Genomic DNA, 21,319 nt, shown 5'->3' with positions numbered 1-21,319 from the left:
TAGCCCACCACCCTCCTCTGTCCGTGGGATTTCCCAGGCAAGAATACTGGAGTGGGTTGCCATTTTCTTCTCTAGGGATCTTCCCCATCCGGGGATGGGACCTGCATTCTCGCATCTCCCGCATTGGCAGGCATATTCTTTTACCCCCGAGCGTATTACCCTGTGGAGAAAGCAATGGCACCCCACTCCAGTACTCTTGCCTGGAAAATGCCATGGACGGAGGCGCCTGGGAAGCTGCAGTCCACGGGGTCGCTAAGAGTCGTACACGACTGAGCGACTTCACTTTCACTTTTCACTTTCATGCTTTGGAGAAGGAAATGGCAACCCAATTCAGTGTTCTTGCCTGGAGAATCCCAGGGACAGAGGAGCCTGGTGGGCTGCCGTCCCTTGGGTCGCACAGAGTCGGACACAACTGAAGCGACTTAGCAGCAGCAGCAGCAGCAGCAGCAGCAGCAACAGCAGCAGCAGCAGCAGCAGCAGCAGCTATTACCCTGGCCTGTGCATTCCCACTTCTGGGTTTTCTAACGGATTGTGCAGGGCGTCGCAGACAAATTTACAGAGCGTTTTGCCCTAATTTCAATATCTACCAGCAGCCACGAGGAGGGGGCAGTGGGCTTTCCGCTGCAGTGGAGACTTAAGCGCTGCAGCACACCAGAGTTCAAGGGCACGGCGGCCGCAACTCCTGTCCGGGGCCAGTACAGGCGGGCGGCCTCCACACACGGAAGGCTCCGCGAGGCAAAGGCCTGGAAGCGCAAGCCGGGGAAGAACGCAGGTCTGGAGGTCCAGTCCCGCGTTTCACCCCTTCAGATCTTGTTTTCTCGCCAGCAAAGGGAGGGCGGTGAGGGCAATCGATGAAAAGGCACGGATCCAGGCAGGCGCCTGAACTCAGGTAGCGACCATGCCCGCTGCCCGGAATTGCGGGGCGCGGAAGGCGCAGGAGAACGGCTGGAACCCGCGCCCTGTCCGAGTACAGGATGCGCCGCGCCGGGGCTGGGGGCGGGCCCACGGCGATTGGTGGCCAGTCCTTCGCCGCCGGCCAATGGGCGGCAAGGGCGTCTGCGGGGGGCGGGGCAGCAGGCGCATCTTAAGCTCTGTGACGCGTCGCCGTCGCCGCAGCTGATCCTTGGACGCCGCGTGTCCCCGTGCTGGCCTTGGAGGTGCCGCCAGGTATCCGTGCGGGGGGCCGCGGGGCCCGGGCCGGAGCTTGGGAAGGGGTCGGGCGCCCGGGGCCGGGCCGGGGCGGGGCGAGGCGGGCGTGAGCGGCTCGGGTCCCAGGTTGCGGGGAGCTCGCGGAGGGGGCGCGCTGGGCCTCCACCCGGAGGGCAGGCTCCGCCTGCGCAGAGGCTTTGCGCAGCGGGCCCCGGACTCCCCGGGCATCTGGGGCGCGGGGAGGGGGGTGGCCCGGAGAGCCGCCGGCCCGCGCGCAATCCGGGCGGGCAGGGCGCGGCGCATCCCGGCCCAGAGGCAGGAGGACAGAGAGGGAGGCTGTGGATGTGGCACCTCCGCCTGCCAGAGCGGGCGGAGCAGGGCGTGCCGGCGCTCCGCCCCGCCCTCCCCGGCCTGCAGTCCCCCCCAGCCCGCGCCGGCGCCCCAGGGTCCCTGCGCCTCGGCCTGGAGCCTCTCGGGCGCCTTGGGGGTTTCCTGGAGGAGGCCTTTTAGGGCGCCGGCGCGCGGGGCGGGTCGCATTCTGGATACGCGGGACTGCTCGGTAAACCCACGGAGTTTTGCCTACAAGAGTGGGACGCGCCGACTCTTGTTGAGAAGGGATCGGAGCCCACCCGGGCAGCTCTGGGGGCCCCTGTACTACCTGCCCATCTCCTCCCCTCCCATAACCTATCTCCTTTTCTCCTCCAGCCTTTGTTCAAGTAAGTCATCAGGCAGGTAGAGCCTTACCGTAGCGTTCAGGTTAACTACGTGATGTCAAGGGGTTGGGGTCCACCGGACTTTGAGCACGAAGACGTCATCGTTCGGGTTTCTTCGCCGACGGTGCTGAGCATTTAATACATTCTGGTTGAATTGAGTGGGACACCTGTACTCAGTGACCTAGTCTCCTCCCTTTGTTACCGTATCTCTTACCTTCTTGAGGTTCAGTTTTCACCTCTGAAAAGGTGATAAATTAAGGGGGGGAAGGAGAAGTGACTTTGGAATGAAGTGGCTTTAAGAAATTACTTCCTTCTCAGTCTCTTCTTCGGAGTTTTAAGAGTTTCTATAGGGAAACTAGTTCTCTCCATTGGAACCTGGAACTGTTCTTTAGGTATGTAATACGCGCTCTTCATCTTAATCCTCTGGAAACAATGGGCTTCTTTCATTAGAATATCCTGGTTCTGTCTTAAGAAAATCTAGTTCCTGACTGTAACAGCCTGGTGGGAAAGTAAAATCTTTTAGTGAGGTTTAAATAGTAAAGCTTACTGTTTTGGGTTGGCAGTTTTTCATGGTGCTCAAGATTAGTTTTCCATCTGCTTCCCAAAAGACCCAGTATAACTTGGAATGGTAAAACTTCTGAAAAAGACTTTTTTTTTTTTCCCTCAAAGAGGCTGTATTTTTATTTCCACCCATACTCTGCTTTTATTACAGTAACTTGTGGGCATAGTTTACGCCCTTTACTGAGTTCCCGGGGATGGGTGAAATCCACATTTAAAGATAGTGTTGTTGGGGGAGGGAGAGGGTGGGATGATTTGGGAGAATGGCATTGAAACATGTATACTATCATGTAAGAAACAAATCACCAGTCTATGTTCGATACAGGATACAGGATGCATGGGGATGGTGCACGGGGATGATCCAGAGAGATGATATGGGGTGGAAGGTGGGACGGGGGTTCAGGATTGGGAACTCATGTACACCCGTGGCTGATTCATGTCAATGTATGGCAAAACCAATACAGTATTGTAAAGCAAAATAAAAATAAAAATTAAAAAAATAAAATAGTGTGAGTGCTAAAAATAAAAATAATAAAGATAGTGGTGAGTGGATTTTGGAGGTGTGTGGAGGGTGTGACCTAACTGAGCCAGTACATTTTCAGTAGTAACAGCTTAAGGTGTTTGCCAGTGACGCACTTGAGTTGACTCTGAGCCAGATTACGTAAAAAAAACAAAAAAACAAAAACCCAACAAACCCCTAAACTTTTGTTGGCTGAACTTTCCAAAAAGGACTGTATTTGTGAATGGTTGCCTAAAGAAAAGTAAATATTTGACAAAAGTAGTAAAACCAAACTCTTCCCCCAGTGGAATATTTTAATCGGCTTTCTGATGAATTCATGCTGGTTTTTCTTTTAGAATGATCTTTAAAGATAGTACTTCATGCTGCTGCTGCTGCTAAGTCGCTTCAGTCGTGTCTGACTCTGTTCTAACCCATAGACGGCAGCCCACCAGGCTCCCCCGTCCCTGGGATTCTCCAGGCAAGAATGCTAGAGTGGGTTGCCATTTCGTTTTCCTAGAACTCTTCAGAATGCAGCCTTTTATGGAATTCTATTTTAGGTATGTTCTAATGTAGATAGGATGGATTGGATTGGTCTAATAATAGCTTGAAGGACCTTGTTAATTATGTGTTTTACTGAAAATATTCAGTATTAAAGTTTTTGTTGTCAATAACTCTTTGTTCTCTTCTCCAGGAGCCTAGGTTAAATGCACAGCCTGGAGTGAGCTGATCTAATGAAGGGAACTCTTGATGAAAAGATTTTTCTTGATGATGTCATACTAGCCTCCTCTTAGACTCTGCTCCATCTTTTGGTGAAGGTGAAGTCGCTTAGTCATGTCTGATTCTTTGCGACCCTGTGGACTTTACTGTCCATGGGATTCTCCAGGCAAGAATACTGGAGTGGACTGCCATCCTTTAGGAGTTGGTGATTTAACTGTCTGCCTGGAGGGCATTGCTATTTGTCTGTCTTGATTCCCTCTTAAGTCTTAAGTCTGTTTAGGAATGACCTCATTCGTTTGACAGATAAGGAATGCCCGAACCTAGGCTAGGTTCTGGGAATGCAGAGTGAATTTTAAGACATAGTTACTGTCTTTTTAAGGAGTACAGGCATGAAAGGAGTACTGTCTTTTTTAGGTGGACAGGCATGAAAACAAGTGTCTTGAGGTGTTAGAACAACTGTGACAAAAATCTGTGCAGAGGTCCTAGGCATCATAGAAGGTCTGATGTGGTAAATTCAGTAGGGAAGTGTGAAAGGGAGCTAAGATGTATAGTATTTATTCATAGAAACAAGATAAAAATGTTAGTGATTATCACAGAAGTATGGAATTTCAGGTAATTTTCTTGTGTTCCTTATTTTTTATCAATAGAAACAAACTTTTAGAAGAAAAGAGCTCCAGTTTTAAAAAAGAAACCCTGGCACAGTTGACTCTTTTTTTTTTAATGTTGCAGAGATTAACTAATTTCCTTGTTAATTTAAAGCAAGAAGGAACTATTAATAATTGGTCATTTTGTGCTAAGTTCGGTGCTTTAATGTTATCTCATGTAATCCTCAGTAATGGCCTTGAGTGGCTTCAACTTCATTTTGCAAGTGGGGACATTGAAGCTAAAAAAATGGACAAAATCATCCAAATAAAGTTACTCTTAAGAGCCCAAGCTAGAATTTAAGTCCTGATTTTCAACTCTGAGGACCTTATGGTCCACTCTTCTGGTTTTCCAAGCCTTTTTGGAAGAGGAAATTGTTGATGCTGGCTATTTTTAAGCCCATCTTAATTCTCCTCTAATATTTCTTACGTTGTGCCAAGCACAGTAACTTGAACACAGAAGGCTTTTTAATAGAAATGTGCTTAGAGGATCCTAGTACATGTGATGCATTGAACAGCGGGGCTTTTACCAGTTGAATTAAATATTCAGAGTTCATCTTTAAAAACCTTAAGCATGAGTATTAGTAATGTTTTGGATGTTACTGTTAGTAAGTTGTAGTTATGAACTTGGCATGTAAATGGATATTTTGTCCCATTTCTTTTGTGAACGAGCTGAACAAATGACTTGTATAAAAGGAAAATGTTCAGTTTAGATAATTTCAAAGATTCCTTTCTTACAATATTCCTGTTTAGAGAGGAATTCCTGTTTAGTATTTTTTTTAATACCCCTGCCCCCCCACCCTGGCCCCGATACACAGACACACACACCTGGCTTCTCAGGTGGTTCTAGTGGTAAAGAACCTGCCTGGATAATGCAGGAGATGTGAGTTCAATCCCTGGGTTGGGAAGATCCCCAGGAGGAGGGCACGGCAACGCACTTCGGTATTCTTGCCTGGAGAATCCCATGGCCAGAGAAGCCTGGTGGGGCTACAGTCCATGGGATGGCAAAGAGTTGGACATAACTGAAGTGACTTAGCAAGCACCTCTTTTTTTGGGGGGGAGGGGAGGGCCTTCTGCCTCTTTTTGGGGGGCCCTACCCGTGCAGCATGCAGTAATCTTTGTTCCCTGACCAGGGATCGAACCCGTGCCCCCTGCATTGGGAGGACAGAGTCTTAGCCACTGGACCACCAGGGAAGTCCTTATGAATGTAGTTCTTGATCATTAGGAAGCATGGAAAATACAGAACAGTGGAAAGGTAACCATAGTGAACTTCCTTGGGTATATTTTTTGTAGAGTTGAACACCGTATATATGATTGTATTATTTTTTCGCTTAAACATATCATAAAACATCTCCATGTCATTGAAAACTAATTATTTTAAATAGCAATATGCTATTATGTGATTATGTTGAACTGTTCTCATATCGTTGAATGTCTCTTATTAATGAATGTTTCACCACATCCCTGAGTGTTGCTTTAGGATCTGATCTTGAGAGTGAAATTAGTGGTCTGAGAGCACAAACACTTCTAAGGCTTTTATTCTAGTTACAGTTCTTTTCAGAAAGTGTTTCAGTTAAAAGTGTATCTAAGTAGCACTGTGTTTTTTTGTTATTTTGATCAAGACAAAAGTTAACGTGTTGTTCTTAAAAAAAAAAAAAAATTCTTTATTTATCTGGCTGTTAGTTGTAGTCTATGGCTACATGACCAGGGATCAAACCCAGGCCTTCAGCATTGGGAGCACGGTCTTACCACCTGACCACTAGGAAAGTACCTCGTTTTGACTTTTTAGTTGGTCAAACAGCACTAATTCTGAGTCTCTACTCAAGCAATAGAGTTGAAAATCAGTGTTTTAGACTTAGCATTTTGGGGAATTTCTGTCTAGTATAACTAGAATTTTTGCTGTTTTTGCTAATGGCTATCTCCCACGAATGATTCTTATATAATTTTTTTTAATTATTGTTAACACATATTTCTTTGAAATAAGATCTGCTAGAAATTAGGGATCTTTTCCTTCAAAAAAAAAAAGAGAGAGATGCACTTATGCTTATAATTCTGCATTTTATTTCAGGAGTCATTGGACCTTCTGAAGACGTCCCTGGATCTCGGGTTAAAAATCCTTGTTGTAATCTCAGCTGTGGGAGGACAGGCTAGTTGGTGAGTCTTGGCACACAAAGTGCTGGATTTTAGCACATTCCTGAACATACCAGATTTAACAGCTAGTGCCAAGTTGAAAGCAAAGCAAGCCAAGTTCCAAGTATTAGCCTTTGCTAATTGGGCAGCTCCAACTGAATGCTGGAGATTTGCATGGCCTGACTTGTCATTAATAGATTTCTCTTGAAACATGACGTAACTGGTCATTTTTAAAAAGCATAGGCATATTAAGTATGCCTGGCATTGGCAACTTTGCATTAATCTTGAAATGTATCTTTAAAAAGCATGCCCCCCTTCCCTGCCATGATTGCTCTGGATTGTCCCCAGTTTCCTTGTTATTATTCTTAGTTACTTCTACGGCTCAGTCTGTACGTTGCGGCTTGTCATGACTGTTAACGATACAGTTGGCTACAAAGCCAGCTGCAGCACTGGTGGGGTGAGAGCAGCGATGACATTGGAATATATAAATAGATGGTCAGTAAATGTCAATTTGCTCATGATATTTAGGATTTATTACTCAACTTCTCAGCTTGTAGTTTGAGGCGCTTTAGCTCCTTGTTGCTTTTTTCTCCTTCAAACAGTTGCTTTTGTGGTGAAGCTTTTTTGGAGGGGCATTAATTTCACAGAAGCAATCATCTTAGCAGAGTAGACGGTTTCTTTTGGGAGCTCTAACCTTTCCTCTCATACATTGTTTTATTGTGTTTTTGGTCTGTTCCTCTTAATGTAAAAGCTCTGCAAAGGCTATTTGTTAGAAATTGCAAAACTTTTTCCCCCATCTTCGTTTGTGATTATTTTAACCCAGAGATGTTTTGGATAATTGTGGCTAAATAATAGATTTTACTTCTTTTTTTGGTCACCATGAAGCGTGTGGAATCTTAGTTCCTGAAGCAGGGATCAGACCCGTGCCCCCTGAATCCCTGTATTGGTTTTAACCACTGGAGTGTTTTTAACCACTGTACCACCTGGGAAGTGCCTCAGATTTTACCTTTTGTACTTTCTGTCTTTCCTGCATTAAACTTAGAAAGCCCTTCCCTTCCCCTAAGGAATCACTTTTCCACCCTACCGCTATTACTTTTCCTTTAGGATGGTCTCTGCTCCCTTTGTGGAAACCAGATTCTTCCCTAATTTCCTCACTCCTTGCAGGAGGACCAAGCTGGTATGCAAAGTCGTTCTCGGTGCCTCTGTCCCTGCCCCCATGATCTCTAGCCTTCCCGCCCTCCCCGCCCCCCCCTCCCCCCCCCGCAGGGCAGCCAGCATCTCTGATTTGGTTTCTGCCTTTGGTCTCACACCCCCGCATAAATACCTTTCAAATGGTGGCTCAGCTCTTTCTGAGCCTGTGCTGTTCAGCCTTGCCTGACTGCCTCGAGCTTGTCAGGTGGTACAGAAGGGTGTTTGGGGAAAAGTAAAAGCATCTACTTTGCATCGCTCTTCCCTGTTCTCTTGGACTTCTAGCCTCGAGCACTTTGTGATTGTGTGCGTCCTTTGGAGTTTATTTACTTGTGTATCCACTCATTTGCCCTGTTGCTCTTCAAGTTCCCCAAAGGCAGGAGTCAGGTGTTCTCTCTTTTTTTTGTTTTTTCATTTTATTTTTTCAATTAAAAATTTTTTATACAATTTTAAAATGTTGCTTTCCATTTGCAGTTAAGACCTCTGTTCTCTCTTATTTTGCTGATTCTTTGGCGAGCGCTCCAAGTATATAGTTGATGAGTAGACATCCACCCACCCTGCGAAGTGTCTTACTCTTTATGCCTTCTGTTTTCTTTGGACAGGTCGGTGATATTCCCACTTGAGGACATCATGCTTTCCAAACTAGCGCGTTTGCAGACTGTTGCTGGCCTTGGTCGTGGAGTTCATTCTTCAGTGGCTTCTGCTACATCTGTTGCAACTAAAAAAACCGTTCAAGGCCCTCCGTCCTCTGATTACATTTTTGAACGGGAATCTAAATATGGTGCCCACAACTACCATCCTTTACCTGTAGCCCTGGAGAGAGGGAAGGGTATGTTTTCACCCTTTCCACCACCCCCAATTATTTGCTTTACCTTTTTGTAAAACTTGCTATTATATTTTCTCACTGTACATTTTTCCAGAGGCATTTAATTTCTGTACTGCCGGCATGATTAATTCAACATCTCTTGAGTCTCCAGTGCTTGCTGTGTTAGGTGCTGCGGGGAATGCAAGGTCATGATGGACCTGCCAGGAGGAAATGTATAATACACGAGTAAAGTACTATAATATTGTTGTCACTTTTTTTCCCTTTAACTTTTATTTTGGTGTAAAAAGCTGCCACAGTAGCACTAGAATTTCTCTTGTTTCTCTTCACCCAGATTTCCCAAGTCCCTTTTTTTTTTATTGCACTTGCATAATCATCTTTGTCCAGAACACACACGTTTTTTTTCCTTGAACCGTTTGAGAGGAAGTTGCAGACATGCTTCTTTACCCCCAAATGTTTGTGCTTTTTCTGAAACACAAAGACTGCCTTACATGACAAAGTGTAATTCTCAAACTCAGGAAATTCGCGTGGGCACAGCACTGCACTCTAATCGACAGGCCTGATTCAGGTCTCGCTTGTCCTGTGTAGCAGGAGAAAGCGTCAGACCATGGGTTGCCTTTGGTTTTCTAGTCTAATCCAGAATAATTCCTCAGTATTTGGCTTCTTGACCTTGATATTTTTGCAGAGTACAGGCCAAAAATTTTTAGCATGAACCTCCATTTGGGAATGACTGGTAAGGTGTAAAAAAGTTTACTCCCACTTTTAGCATCCGTTAATGATTCTTGTCTGAATAAATGATTACTGATTGTTGCCAAATGGTGATTTAATCCATATTTTGAAATAACAGCCATCATCAAATCGAGCCGAAATTTATTACTTAGCTCTGGGCCAGAAGCTAATACAGTCATTTGCCTATATGTTTTTTTGATTTGGGACCAGTACTGTAATAAATAAAGCTCCTTCTGAACAGATGAAAATCTAGGTTTATATTTTACCAATTTGTAAATCTACAGTAGCAGAGCATGCACTCTAGAATCTGACTGGGTTCAAGTCCTGGTTGCATGCATGCCAGCTTGGGCTAGTTATAATCTAAGCGTCTACTTCTTACCTCTGTAGTGTAAGGATGGTGCTCATAGAGGGTTTTTGATGAGATAAAGGACAAAAGCACCTTTAAGTATGTTAAGTACATGGCAGAAATTAGGTGAGCCCCTAATATATTTTAATATCTATGGTCAGCTTAAAAAAATTGTTATAAAATGTACGTAGCATAAAATTACTGTTTTAACCAGTGTTTAATTCAGTGGCATTGAGTACATTTATAATGTTGTCCAGCTGTCACCATTACCTCGTTCTAGAACATTTTTCATTATCCCCCGAGGAAGCCCCACACATTAAACAGTCACTCCCCATTGCTTCCTCCCCTAGAGCCTGGCAGCTACTCATCTGCTTTTCGTTGCTACAGACTTGCCTATTCTAGATGTTTCATGTAAATGGGGACAGACAATATGTGACCTATTTCACTTAGCCCCATGTTTTAGTGTGAGTTAGTATGTATCGCTATTTATGCTTGAATTAAGTTCTCCATTTTATGGAGATACCATGTGTGTGTCCATTCATCAGCTGATGGACATTTGGGTTATTTCCACCTTTTGGCTATTTCAAATAACACATTTCTGTTTGAACATCTGTCTTCCACTTCTAGGCGTCGGGTTGCAGGGTCATACAGCATTTTATGTTTCATGTTAACTGGTGAGGAACCCCCAAGCTGTTTTCAACAGCTCTTGCACCACTTTACATTCCAACTAGTTACGTATACGAGTTTCAGTTTCTCCACATCCTTGCTAATTCTCATTTTCCTTTTTAAGAAGTGATAGCCATCCCAGTGGTAGTAAGTGCTACCATTGTGGTTTTGGTTTGCATTTTTCTCTAATGACTAACTCAACAAGGTATACAAGCCAATTAGGGCTTCCCTGGTGGCTCAGAGGGTAAAGCGTCTGTCTGCAATGCTGGAGACCCGAGTTCAGTTCCTGGGTCAGGAAGATCCCCTGGAGAAGGAAATGGCAACCCACTCCAGTATTCTTGCCTGGAAAATCCCATGGACTGAGGAGCCTGGTGGGCTACAGACCGTTGGGTCACAAAGAATCAGACACGACTGAGTGACTTCACTTCACTAATGACTAATGATAGCATCATTTCATATGCTTGTTGGTCATTTGAATATCTTGTTTGGAGAAATGTCCATTCAAGTTCTTTGCCTTCTTTTTTTTTTTTTTGGCCGTGTTATGCAGCTTGTGGGATCTTAGTTCCTCCACCAGGGATTGAACCTGGAGCTCTTGGCAGTGAAAGTGTGGAATCTTAACCATGGGACTGCCAGGCAGTTCCATTTGCCGTTTTTTAATTGGCTTGTATACCTTGTTGAGTTGTAGGAGTTCTGGATAGTAGATCCTTCCTAAATAGATGAGTGATTTGGAAGTATTTGTTTTCATTTTGTTGGTTTTTACAGTCAATTAATCGTAATTTTTATGTTTTGTGTAACTTCTTCCTTTAAATTCTAACTTTAGGAATTCTCTGGTGGCCTAGTGATTAGGATTTTGGGCTTCACTGACGTGACCTGGGTTTAATCCCTGGTCAGGGAACTGAGAATGCCACAAGCGTCATGGCATGGCAAAGAAAAAAAAGGAAGAAAAAAAAAATCCAGCCTTAAATGATAAACAGGTTTCCAGGAATAAAGGTTTTACTCTAGAGTTTATAAAATCTTTTCATGTTATTGCTGTTTTTATTAAACGTGTAATTTGATTCTGGACAGATAAAATATAATTCCATATAAACCAAAGTTTATTATGCTTGAGTAAAAATATACCTTAACCACAATTCTCTGTTAACTAGAGGTCCATACATAGGTATTCAGAGGGCTGACTAGCAGTCTTAATCTTTGAAGGTTATATAATTTAGTGATTTTTCTAAAATTATTTTTCTTACGTTTTAGGCATTTACGTATGGGATGTTGAAGGCAGAAAATATTTTGACTTTCTGAGTGCTTACAGTGCTGTCAACCAGGGGCATTGTCATCCAAAGATTGTGGATGCTTTGAAAAGTCAAGTGGACAAGTTGACCTTAACATCTAGGGCTTTCTACAATAACGTGCTTGGTGAATATGAAGAGTATGTTACTAAACTTTTCAACTACCACAAAGTTCTTCCTATGAATACAGGTAAAACATTTTCTTTTTTTTTGGTAAAAATAGCCAAGAAAATCTTCTTGTTTTCTGGTAATTTAAAACATTTTTTAAAACTGATATTTTAAAATGTTCTCTTGGGTAGGAGTGGAGGCTGGAGAGACTGCTTGCAAGCTTGCTCGTAAATGGGGGTATACTGTCAAGGGGATCCCGAAATACAAAGCAAAGATTGTTTTTGCAGGTATGTAAAATTCAGCGTTAACTGCTATGATTGGAACATAAAATTGTTAGTTACTATTTTAACTTATGATGAGATATTGCAAATGTATTTGTCTCATATATGTTATATCAAGGCTTCCCAGGTGGTACTAGTGGTAAAGAACCCGCCTGCTAATGCAAGAGGCCTAAGAGGCGCAGTTTCCCTTCCTGGGTTGGGAAGATCCACCGGAGAAGGAAGTGGCACAGGAGCCTGGTGGGCTACAGTCCAGAGCGTCTCAGAGTCAGACGTGACTGAAGTGACTTAGCCATGCATGATACATTGAATGTTGCATAAGAATTGAGAGATTTCCTTTTCTTGGGTTCATTTCCAAGTATTTCTTGGATGCTCCTATAACTCCCTACCCCTCCCTCCCTAGAGTGAGTGACCATGTGATTTATTTCCCATCTGCTTATCTGATTTTTTCATAGCAGTTTTCTGGTTAATGAGACAGTTTTGCTGATGCAAGCATCATACAAAAATGTTGCAGCAGTTTTGTGAGGTTGCTGAGGTTGGGTTATGTTCATGTAGGGTCACGTCCTAGGTATGATACGAAGTTTGAACCTTAATGTTTCTCAAACACTATGAGATATTATTGTGCCATGTTGTTAAAAGCTGTTGGACGAGCAGGGCTGGCATTGCCCTGATATATTTCTGCGATGGTTAAGAGGAGTGACTCATATACTGAGCAGGGAGACCAACAGTTAATTTAGATTATTGATTTGGTCTGACTTTGGGATAGGTTCTGACTTTTTCTTTTCTAAAACTTTGATTTTAATTTTTCAAAACATATATGGAGAAATTTGTTGCTGCACACGGTTGAGATTCTTTCTTGTGACGGTTGAAATCATGAAAGACTTTGCCTTGTGAACACACGTAGCTAAATTATAAGCCCCATAATACAGTAGAATCTAGGGTTCATCCGATGGCCAGCCAAAGTTGCTGTCTGGGGAGGGGACGGTGACCAATTCCTGTTTCTGAAGAAGAACGTCTCTGCCCAGCTCTCTAATCTGCCATTTTGGAGTCTCATGCCTTTAGTTGTAAGGCAACATAACTGTCTCTTGCAAACAAAAATGGCCTTTCTGGTGACTTTCCTCCTTACAGACCGTGTCCAGTCTCTCTCATGTTAGCACAGGGCGCAAAGATGTTTCTCCCAGGCATTGAGAGAAATCAGTAGGAAGAGACGGAGGACTGTGCCCCAGCTGCAGTCCCGTATTCAACAGGGTAAGCTGCAGGGAGTGAGCCTGCTGAGGCCGATGGCGGAGAGCAAGTAGGCTATTGGCACACTTTGTCTTAAACAAGCCTGGGCAGAATCGATAATGCTGTTGCTTGTGGACAAGTCAAGTAGGGATTACTCATAGCTGAGAGAGGCTCTGCAGGGGTTGTACTGAAGGATGCTATGAAGCCAACTTGGAATAATTCAGTTCAGTTCAGTCTCTTAGTCATGTCTGACTCTTTGCAACCCCATGGACTGCAGCATGCCAGGCCTCTCTGTCCATCATCAACTCCCAGAGTTACTCAAACTCGTGTCCATTGAGTCGGTGATGCCATCCAACTATCTCATCCTTTGTCGTCCCCTTCTCCTCCTGCCCTCAGTCTTTCCCAGCATCAGGGTTTTTTCAAATGCGTCAATTCTTTGCGTTAGGTGGAGTTTCAGCTTCAGCATCAGTCCTTCCGATGAGCACCCAGGACTGATCTCCTTTAGGATGGACTGGTTGCATCTCCTTGCAGTCCAAGGGACTCTCAAGAGTCTTCTCCAACACCACAGTTCAAAAGCATAATTCAGCACTGGGTTAATTGAGTTGCTGCTGGCAGAGGGGGGGTGAGAAGACATTTTTTTTAAAAGCGGGAGAACCTCCAAGCCTCTCTTACTCTAGTTTGTTTCTTTTCTTCCTTGAATTTAATCACATTGAAGTTACCTTGTACATTTGCTTCACTGGTTTCTGTCCTGGTATGTCTTCCCTAATAGCATAGAAGCTCCTTGGGGGCAGGGAGCTTGCCAGCCATCATTCTATCCCCAACACCTAGAGCAGTGCCTGACATTATTAATCAGTCTTCAGATTACTAATGAAACAAATTAATGGGTAAAAATTGTTCCTGAATAAAGGTCAATGTCTGTCTTCTAGTGCATAATAGCTTATAACACTACAAAGGCAAATTGAAAGTTTTCAGACTGCCTGAGGATGTTTTATCCAAATGAAATGTAAAATTCATTCTGTAGAATAGTTAGCCTGTACCATTGGATTTTTAAAAGGAGAAGTACAGATTCTCTATGAAGGATAGTTGTTTTTTTCATGTCACTATCATAAATGTGTCTAGAAAAATTGTCTCTAGAAAAACACGTATTGAATGCTTCGGTTTTTAGGGTTTGGGATTATTGAAAGAAAAGACAAATGTCTCTCCTCAGGGGCTATGCTTTGTATTATAGTTGGGAGACTCAATAGAGCTGTCCAGGAACTAAGATCCCACAAGTATTGAGCACTGTGGCCAGGAAAACAAAAAGCTTTCTGGAGTATTTTTGGGGAATCGTGAAATTAACTTCGGGGGTTTGTTTGAAAAAAATGACTGTTTATTTCTTCTTTCTAGCTGGAAACTTCTGGGGTAGAACATTGTCTGCTATCTCCAGTTCCACTGACCCAACCAGTTATGATGGTTTTGGACCATTTATGCCGGGTTTTGAAATCATTCCATATAATGATCTGCCTGCCCTTGAGGTACTTCACCTAGTATCATGGTCCTTTAGCTCATAGTATATAGAACCTGTATTTGTTCAATGTATGAATTGAAAATAGACATCTGATTGTACCGAGAGTCATACATCTCATAACTTATGTTCCAGGCCGAGATTCACACTGTTCTCTGTAATGATCAATTAGTTTCTAACATGTGGAAACCAGGTTCCATGGCCTAATCCTAACTGCCAACTAACCGTTAGATTTGTCTCCTACATAAATATTAACTTGAGTATTACCTATTAATTACTTTAATAGACAAAATTAGTGAGTTTTCAGCCAGCTTTTTAAAATTATGAAGTGGAAGACTTGTAAAATAAAAAGATACACTTTTAATGTATCTAATGGCGTTTTAAAAGGCCATTTTCACTAGCTTTTATTTGCAGTACATTTGAGTATTATATTAGAAAATACAGGATAGAGTAGCTTAAAGCTGAGGTATTTGGAGCTTTTTAATTGTAATTGTCAGAAAAGTTGTGCTTGGAAGTCAGAATATAAGTTAGTGTGAAAACTTAATTTGCACCCTTACTCTTACGGGAAAACGTGTGTTGTGTGACTTAAGATTTCCAAATAGATTTGAAAGGAAGTTACTAAGAACATACTCATGCTGTTTCCCTAGCGTGCGCTTCAGGACCCAAACGTTGCCGCATTCATGGTGGAACCAATCCAGGGTGAAGCGGGCGTTGTTGTTCCAGATCCAGGCTACCTCGTGGGCGTCCGCGAGCTCTGCACCCAGCACCAGGTCAAAGCTGCCCACTTGCCTGCCTCACTTAGGGTTTGGCCGATAGGATAAGCTCAAAGATTGCATCACCTTTCCACTAGAAGGAGGCTTCATTCTAAGAGCCTCCGAACTTTCTGGGGCTGATAGAACTTTCCAGCAGCAGGCTGCAGAGAAGCTGACTTTACCGGCTGGGCCCTGGTGGACCCTCAGCCCAGCTCCTTCCTCTCTGCCCCAGCAGCCTGTGCTTGGATTCTTCTCAAAGCCTTTGTCGTATCCCTTTGCTCCAGAATTTAAGCTCTACCACTCTTCCACCAAACTAGTAAATATTAATAAGAAGTACATATTAACAAATGGTTGTGAAATAAGCATAGAAATCTGTTCCCAGAGAGTAGTTCTATTCAGAAACCCTCCACAAAACCCTCACTTTGCATACCTGCGCTTCCACTGTGTAGAACAGTGCAGAGTGGGCCTGTGGGGACAGGGTGGCCTGCACTGTTGAAGTCATGTGGGTAATTAAAATGTTTTCACAAATCTGAGGGGATGTCAGAATGACAGATTTGTGCAGGAAAGAGTAAAATAAAGATAAGTATTTCGCTGTGGAAATAATTGACTATTTTCATATGCTATTTTCATCTATGTTATTTTGTTGTTTTCCAATAGGTTCTGTTTATTGCCGATGAAATACAGACAGGCTTAGCCAGAACTGGGAGATGGCTGGCTATCGACCACGAAAATGTCCGACCTGATATTGTCCTTCTAGGAAAGGCACTTTCTGGTGGTTTATACCCTGTAAGTTGAATGCTTAACCACTCTTTGTATTTTCCCTATTCTCATGAATCCCTGAGATATTTTTATATTACCGACTGTGCCTTTCTGAGGGTTTGGTTTTACTTAGTGTGGTTTATAGACATAGGTCACCTGGAATATGTATGATAAAAACATTTCAGAGTTCCATGGTTAACCCCACTTAGTTTAACTGAAGAATTGAGTGTACCTTGGGTTTGCTCTACTGCGTTTATTTTGGATGGAACCATTTTATCTCCAGAGTACTCCTGTAGACGTCTCTGCTTTTTTCTCATAGTTTAGAAACATACTAATTGTTTAAAACCATTGACCGATTAATGCAGAGATTGGAAAAAATTAACGTTTAATTGTTAATCCTTTTCTCGGGTTTGCTGTTCAGAGCCAGCAATTGGTATGGATTAAAGGGCTCTGAATGTGTAATGCAGAGCATTGTTTTCTAAACAGTTAAAGGATTTCACCCTGAGAGTGGAAAGAATTCTAAATTATATCATTGCGGAAATAGCTTTCTTTTAGTTCCAGAACATTACTCTGCAACTGGAATGTGCCCAGCGTGCTTGGAACGTTAGGGCGTTCCTCATTCTGACGTGTGGCTCTTGTTGGTTGAAGCTTCATGTCAAATTTAATATCTGCTTCATAAATCTGTTTCTGTAAGAATAAGAGTGGTTCATCTGAGGAGAGACCTGGTCTGCGCTTAATTCCCTTTGGTCTTCCAGGTGTCCGCAGTGTTGTGTGATGATGAGATAATGCTGACCATTAAGCCAGGGGAACATGGCTCTACGTATGGAGGCAATCCGCTGGGCTGCCGGGTGGCCATCGCGGCGCTGGAGGTAAACCCTGATGGCCGCTCTCAGGAGAGCCAACCAGGCCCTCCGAAGGGGGGTCAGTCCTGAATGTTCATTGGACGGACTGACGTTGAAGCTGAAACTTCAGTACTTGGGCCACCTGATGTGAAGAACTGACTCACTGGAAAAGACCCTGATGCTGGGAAAGATTGAAGGCGGGAGGAGAAGGGGACGACAGCGAATGAGAGGGTTGGATGGCACCACCGACTCAATGAACATGAGTTTGACTGAACTCCGAGAGCTGGTGATGGACAGGGAGGCATGCTGCAGTCCACGGGGTCGCAAAGAGTCAGACGGGACTGAGCAGCTGAACTGAACTATATGGTAGCCAGTATCCTGGAGGTGGTGCTGAAGTGACTTTTAAGTCTAGGCTCATTGGTGTAGTAAGAAATGTTACAAGATTGCAGTGTATTACAGAACATGAAGTACAGAGAAGGACTGCGTGGGCTTCCCAAGTTTGCAGTCTCCCGGGGCTTTGGGCCTGCAGGTCCTGGCCTGTCCACCTAGAGCTCTCCCTCCGTGGCCAGGCTGGCCTGTGAACCTCTGGCTTAGCCCACGTGGTGTCTTATTATTGTCGTTAAAGCGGGGATTTGAACACTTTCAGACTTACTCAAGTGCCTACAAAAGGCATAAAATTATTATGTAATCTCCGAGGATGGACTTTTTAGGAGGGAAAAGAAGCCAAAGGAAATTCTATTGCAGTTAGAAAATGTGTTCAGCCCGTTGATTTATTTGCCTAAGAAGAAAATCTATCAGTTCCGTTAAACACATTTAATCCTCATTTTGCCACAGAATCAGATTAATGATGGGTTTTTGAATAAAGCAAGGCTCTGTCTGAGTGAGTGTCTGTTACGTGATGAGAAATTAAACTGGTATAGGCTTTGAAAAATAGAAGTGAAAGTTAAGTTACTCTGGTCTTTATCTGATCCTCTTCTTCTTTTGCTTATAGTTCACATTCCCCTCCAAAGAGCAACATTAAAAAAGACAGTCTTTAATATATGTGTAATTTCTCTTGAAACATAGGTTTTGGAAGAAGAAAACCTTGCTGAAAATGCAGAGAAAATGGGTATCATCTTGAGAAATGAACTCATGAAGCTGCCTTCTGATGTTGTAACAACTGTAAGAGGAAAAGGATTACTGAATGCTATTGTTATCAGAGAAACCAAAGGTATGGAGACAAAACATTTTACAAGGTACTATTCTTATAGGAAAAGCTCAAAATGCATATGGTATTTTTTCCTCTGTTTGAAACTGGTGGCTGGCCTCCTATCTGCCAAGTTGTTGGCTCTGCCTAATACCCTTTTGGGCTTTCCAAGTAGCGCTAGTGGTAAAGAACCTGTCTGCCAGTGCAGGAGACACAAGAGACAAGGATTCGACCCTGGGTCGGGAAGATCGCCTGGAGGAGGGCGTGGCAACCCACTCCAGTATCTTGCCTGGAGAATTCCATGGACAGAGGAGCCTGGTGGGCTATAGTCTGTGGTGTTGCAAAGCGTCAGCACATGACTGAGGCAACGTAGCACATACGCCTGCAGCACTCTTATAAAATGATTTATGTTAATGGTCCTAGAAATATAGCTGTTTCCTACAAGAAGGCACATTTGACTCATTTCACCTATGTATTCCTTCAAGTCATTTGTTATTCCGCCCTAGGTTATTTATACAGTGCTTGGAGAGTTGAGTTTGTTTTCTGTTAGGAAGACAGCACAGAGCACTTTTCAGTTTCCTCTCCGCTGTCCTTTCCTCCCTCAGTTTTGCAGATCAGTAGAGATAAGTAGGAGCAGCAGTAATAATAGGAATGATAATGGTGGTGTTGGTAATAAAAATAACCCCAGCTGCCACTTAACTGAGCATTTGGTGTTTAACCCATCATTTGTAACCCATAGAGTTCCTGGCTGGATTTTCTTGCCATAACCCTTCCTTTTCAAAGCAATGGTTTTAACCTTGACTGCAATTTAGAATCACCTGGGGAGCTTTTTAACAAATTAATTCAAGCCTAGCCTCACTGCTGGAGAAGGCAATGGCAACCCACTCCAGTACTCTTGCCTGGAAAATCCCATGGGTGGAGGAGCCTGGTAGGCTGCAGTCCATGGGGTCGTGAAGAGTCAGACACGACTGAGCGACTTCACTTTCACTTTTCACTTTCATGCACTGGAGAAGGCAATGGCAACCCACTCCAGTGTTCTTGCCTGGAGAATCCCAGGGACAGAGGAGCCTGGTGGGCTGCCATCTATGGGGTCGCACAGAGTCGGACACGACTGAAGCGACTTAGCAGCAGCAGCAGCCTCACTGCACAGACTCTGATTTGATGGGTCTAGAGCGGGGCTCAGGCACTGATGGTGGCCCCTTTGGTGTTTCTGTTGCAGTCAGGGTTTTGAGGATCCTGAGAGTCTAGTTCTGCCAGCTTAGGAAGCAAATCCAGTTTAGACACGTGCAATGGTCACTGGGTTTGAATGTTGCTTATTCTGTGGCTGTTAGTTATCTGTATCATACCTTACTTCTTTTATGCATTGGTTCCTCATATAATTAATTACATCTGCCTTAGCATGTTTTTTTGCTAGGTCAAAAACCCAGCAGAAACCATATCTGATCATACCATTCAAACCACTGCTGAAAAGTAACTTCATTTTTAAGAGTAAGAGCCAAAAGCAAGCTTGTAACTCAGAGCTGCCTTTCTTGAGTAGGTACTGGGAATTCTGTTTTTGCCAGGCTGCCCCCACCCCTGCAGCTCCTTCTCATTGATCAGCATACCCTTGATGGTTTTTCTTTACTAGATTGTGATGCTTGGAAGGTGTGTCTGCGACTACGAGATAATGGACTTCTGGCCAAGCCAACCCATGGCGACATCATCAGGTTTGCGCCCCCGCTTGTGATCAAGGAGGATGAGATTCTAGAGGCGGTGGAGATCATTAACAAGACCATCCTGTCTTTCTGAGGGTGGCGACAGTTTTCAGTGGCGCCTGGGAGCCAGCTGGAGACATGCAGTTCATAAAGCTCTGAGTTTCTGTGCTTAATGCAGGCATATTTCACTCCTCCATGTCAAAGGCTTTTTTAAGAAATATATATATATATGTTTTTCAGTTCATATATAACAGAATGACTTTTATAGACATGCAGTTTGCTATGTAACCTAACTAAGAGAATGTCCTGGCATCTTCTATTCGATTAAGTGTTTTTGTGCTTGTATTCTTTGTAAGCTGAGGTGCCTTTCTATATAGACAGCCTTTTAATCAAGCCCCTCAGCATAATTTATATACGTTTTAATAATTTCCTTGCTGGTACAAATGTTTGTATTTGAGAAAGTTATATTAGTATTGCCTGGAAGACTTGCTTAACCTCATAAAGTTGAATCATAATCATTGAATTTTAGCAAGGTGAATGATTAAGCTGACACAAGTCAACTCCATATTGGCTGGCACCAAGACGTATTCTGTGAACGTCATTACTTTGAATTAAGAATTAATGTCCAGTATTCCTAGATTATATTTTAAGTGTTCCATATAATTTGTAAAAAGTGTTTGTTTTCAGTGCATCTTTAAAATAAATCTCATGTCTGAAATGTCTATGTTAGGGACCAGTGCGTGGTTACTGCTGTGTTATCAGTTAACCTCACATTTTAAGCTCTCTGAGAATGTTTTTATTTGCTTCGTTTCTTGTGTTCTCTAAGAACATTTCAGTTTGTTTGGTAATCTCTAGAAAAAGAGACATTAGAAAAAGAAAGTTTCTTCCAGTACTCCTTATCTGCTTGCAAAATAACCGCTCTTTCCCATGTGTTTACTAGTACTTGCCATTTTTATTAAAGTATCCTTGCTATGCATGGTATTGTACAACTTTATTTTTTTACCTGTGCAGGGTATTTTGGATGCTTTTTTTACGTCGGTAGTTTTAAGTTTATCTCGTTGTCTTTGAGTTGATCTAAGAAAGAAATGGAAAATTTTATTTGAGCCAAACTGAGAATTATAACCCGGAAACAGCCTCTCAGAAGGCCCCGAGAACTGTTCCTCCCATTAGCAGTCAAAACACAGTTTTGCATGTTTTTGGAGACTTGGTAACGCATTATGGACAGCTTACACAATCGGTTGAGTTACGGGTCATGGGTAATCTTGGCCCTTACAAGATTAAGAAGGAATGTGGGACTTCTGGTGGTTCAGCGACTTAAGACTCTGCCCTTGCACTACAGGGGGCATGGGTTCCAGTAAGCCGAGTGGCATGACCAAAAAAAAAAAAGGAAGGAATGTTGTCTTCAAGGAGCTGTCTTATTGGTGCTGGAAAGTGTTGCTCTTTATGGTTGAGCAGGTATTTCCGCCAACTGGCAGGTTTGGCTGCGGCTAAACTGAGACACACAGTGTACAGTAGAGGGGCGAGAGGAGGCCA

General features: G+C 43.4%; 1 protein-coding gene across 9 annotated transcripts; it reads left to right on the top strand.

Moving 5' to 3' along the window:
• Positions 1–920: 920 nt before the first annotated feature.
• On the top strand, positions 921–20,762 carry OAT (ornithine aminotransferase). 9 transcript variants are annotated; one of them, XM_069567326.1, is made up of 13 exons: positions 1,063–1,167; positions 3,611–3,734; positions 5,411–5,532; positions 6,346–6,431; positions 8,198–8,424; positions 11,405–11,629; positions 11,739–11,834; positions 14,436–14,563; positions 15,201–15,323; positions 15,963–16,091; positions 16,820–16,933; positions 17,972–18,116; positions 19,720–20,762. In XM_069567326.1, exons 5-13 carry the CDS (start codon positions 8,226–8,228, stop codon positions 19,878–19,880), a joined length of 1,320 nt encoding a protein of 439 aa, XP_069423427.1. In that variant the 5' UTR covers positions 1,063–1,167; positions 3,611–3,734; positions 5,411–5,532; positions 6,346–6,431; positions 8,198–8,225; the 3' UTR covers positions 19,881–20,762. The 9 variants fall into 9 exon arrangements, with proteins under 9 accessions (XP_069423422.1, XP_069423427.1, XP_069423423.1 ...); XM_069567327.1 differs by lacking the exon at positions 1,063–1,167 and adding an exon at positions 3,276–3,476; XM_069567322.1 differs by lacking the exon at positions 5,411–5,532 and having other exon boundaries at positions 1,068–1,167.
• The last annotated feature ends 557 nt before the right edge of the window (positions 20,763–21,319 follow it).

The sequence above is a fragment of the Ovis canadensis genome, chromosome 22 (assembly GCF_042477335.2).
Source record: "Ovis canadensis isolate MfBH-ARS-UI-01 breed Bighorn chromosome 22, ARS-UI_OviCan_v2, whole genome shotgun sequence".
Classification (NCBI taxonomy): Eukaryota; Metazoa; Chordata; class Mammalia; order Artiodactyla; family Bovidae; genus Ovis; species Ovis canadensis.
Note: the sequence above shows the minus strand (reverse complement) of the source record. Positions and strands in the feature narration are given on the sequence as shown.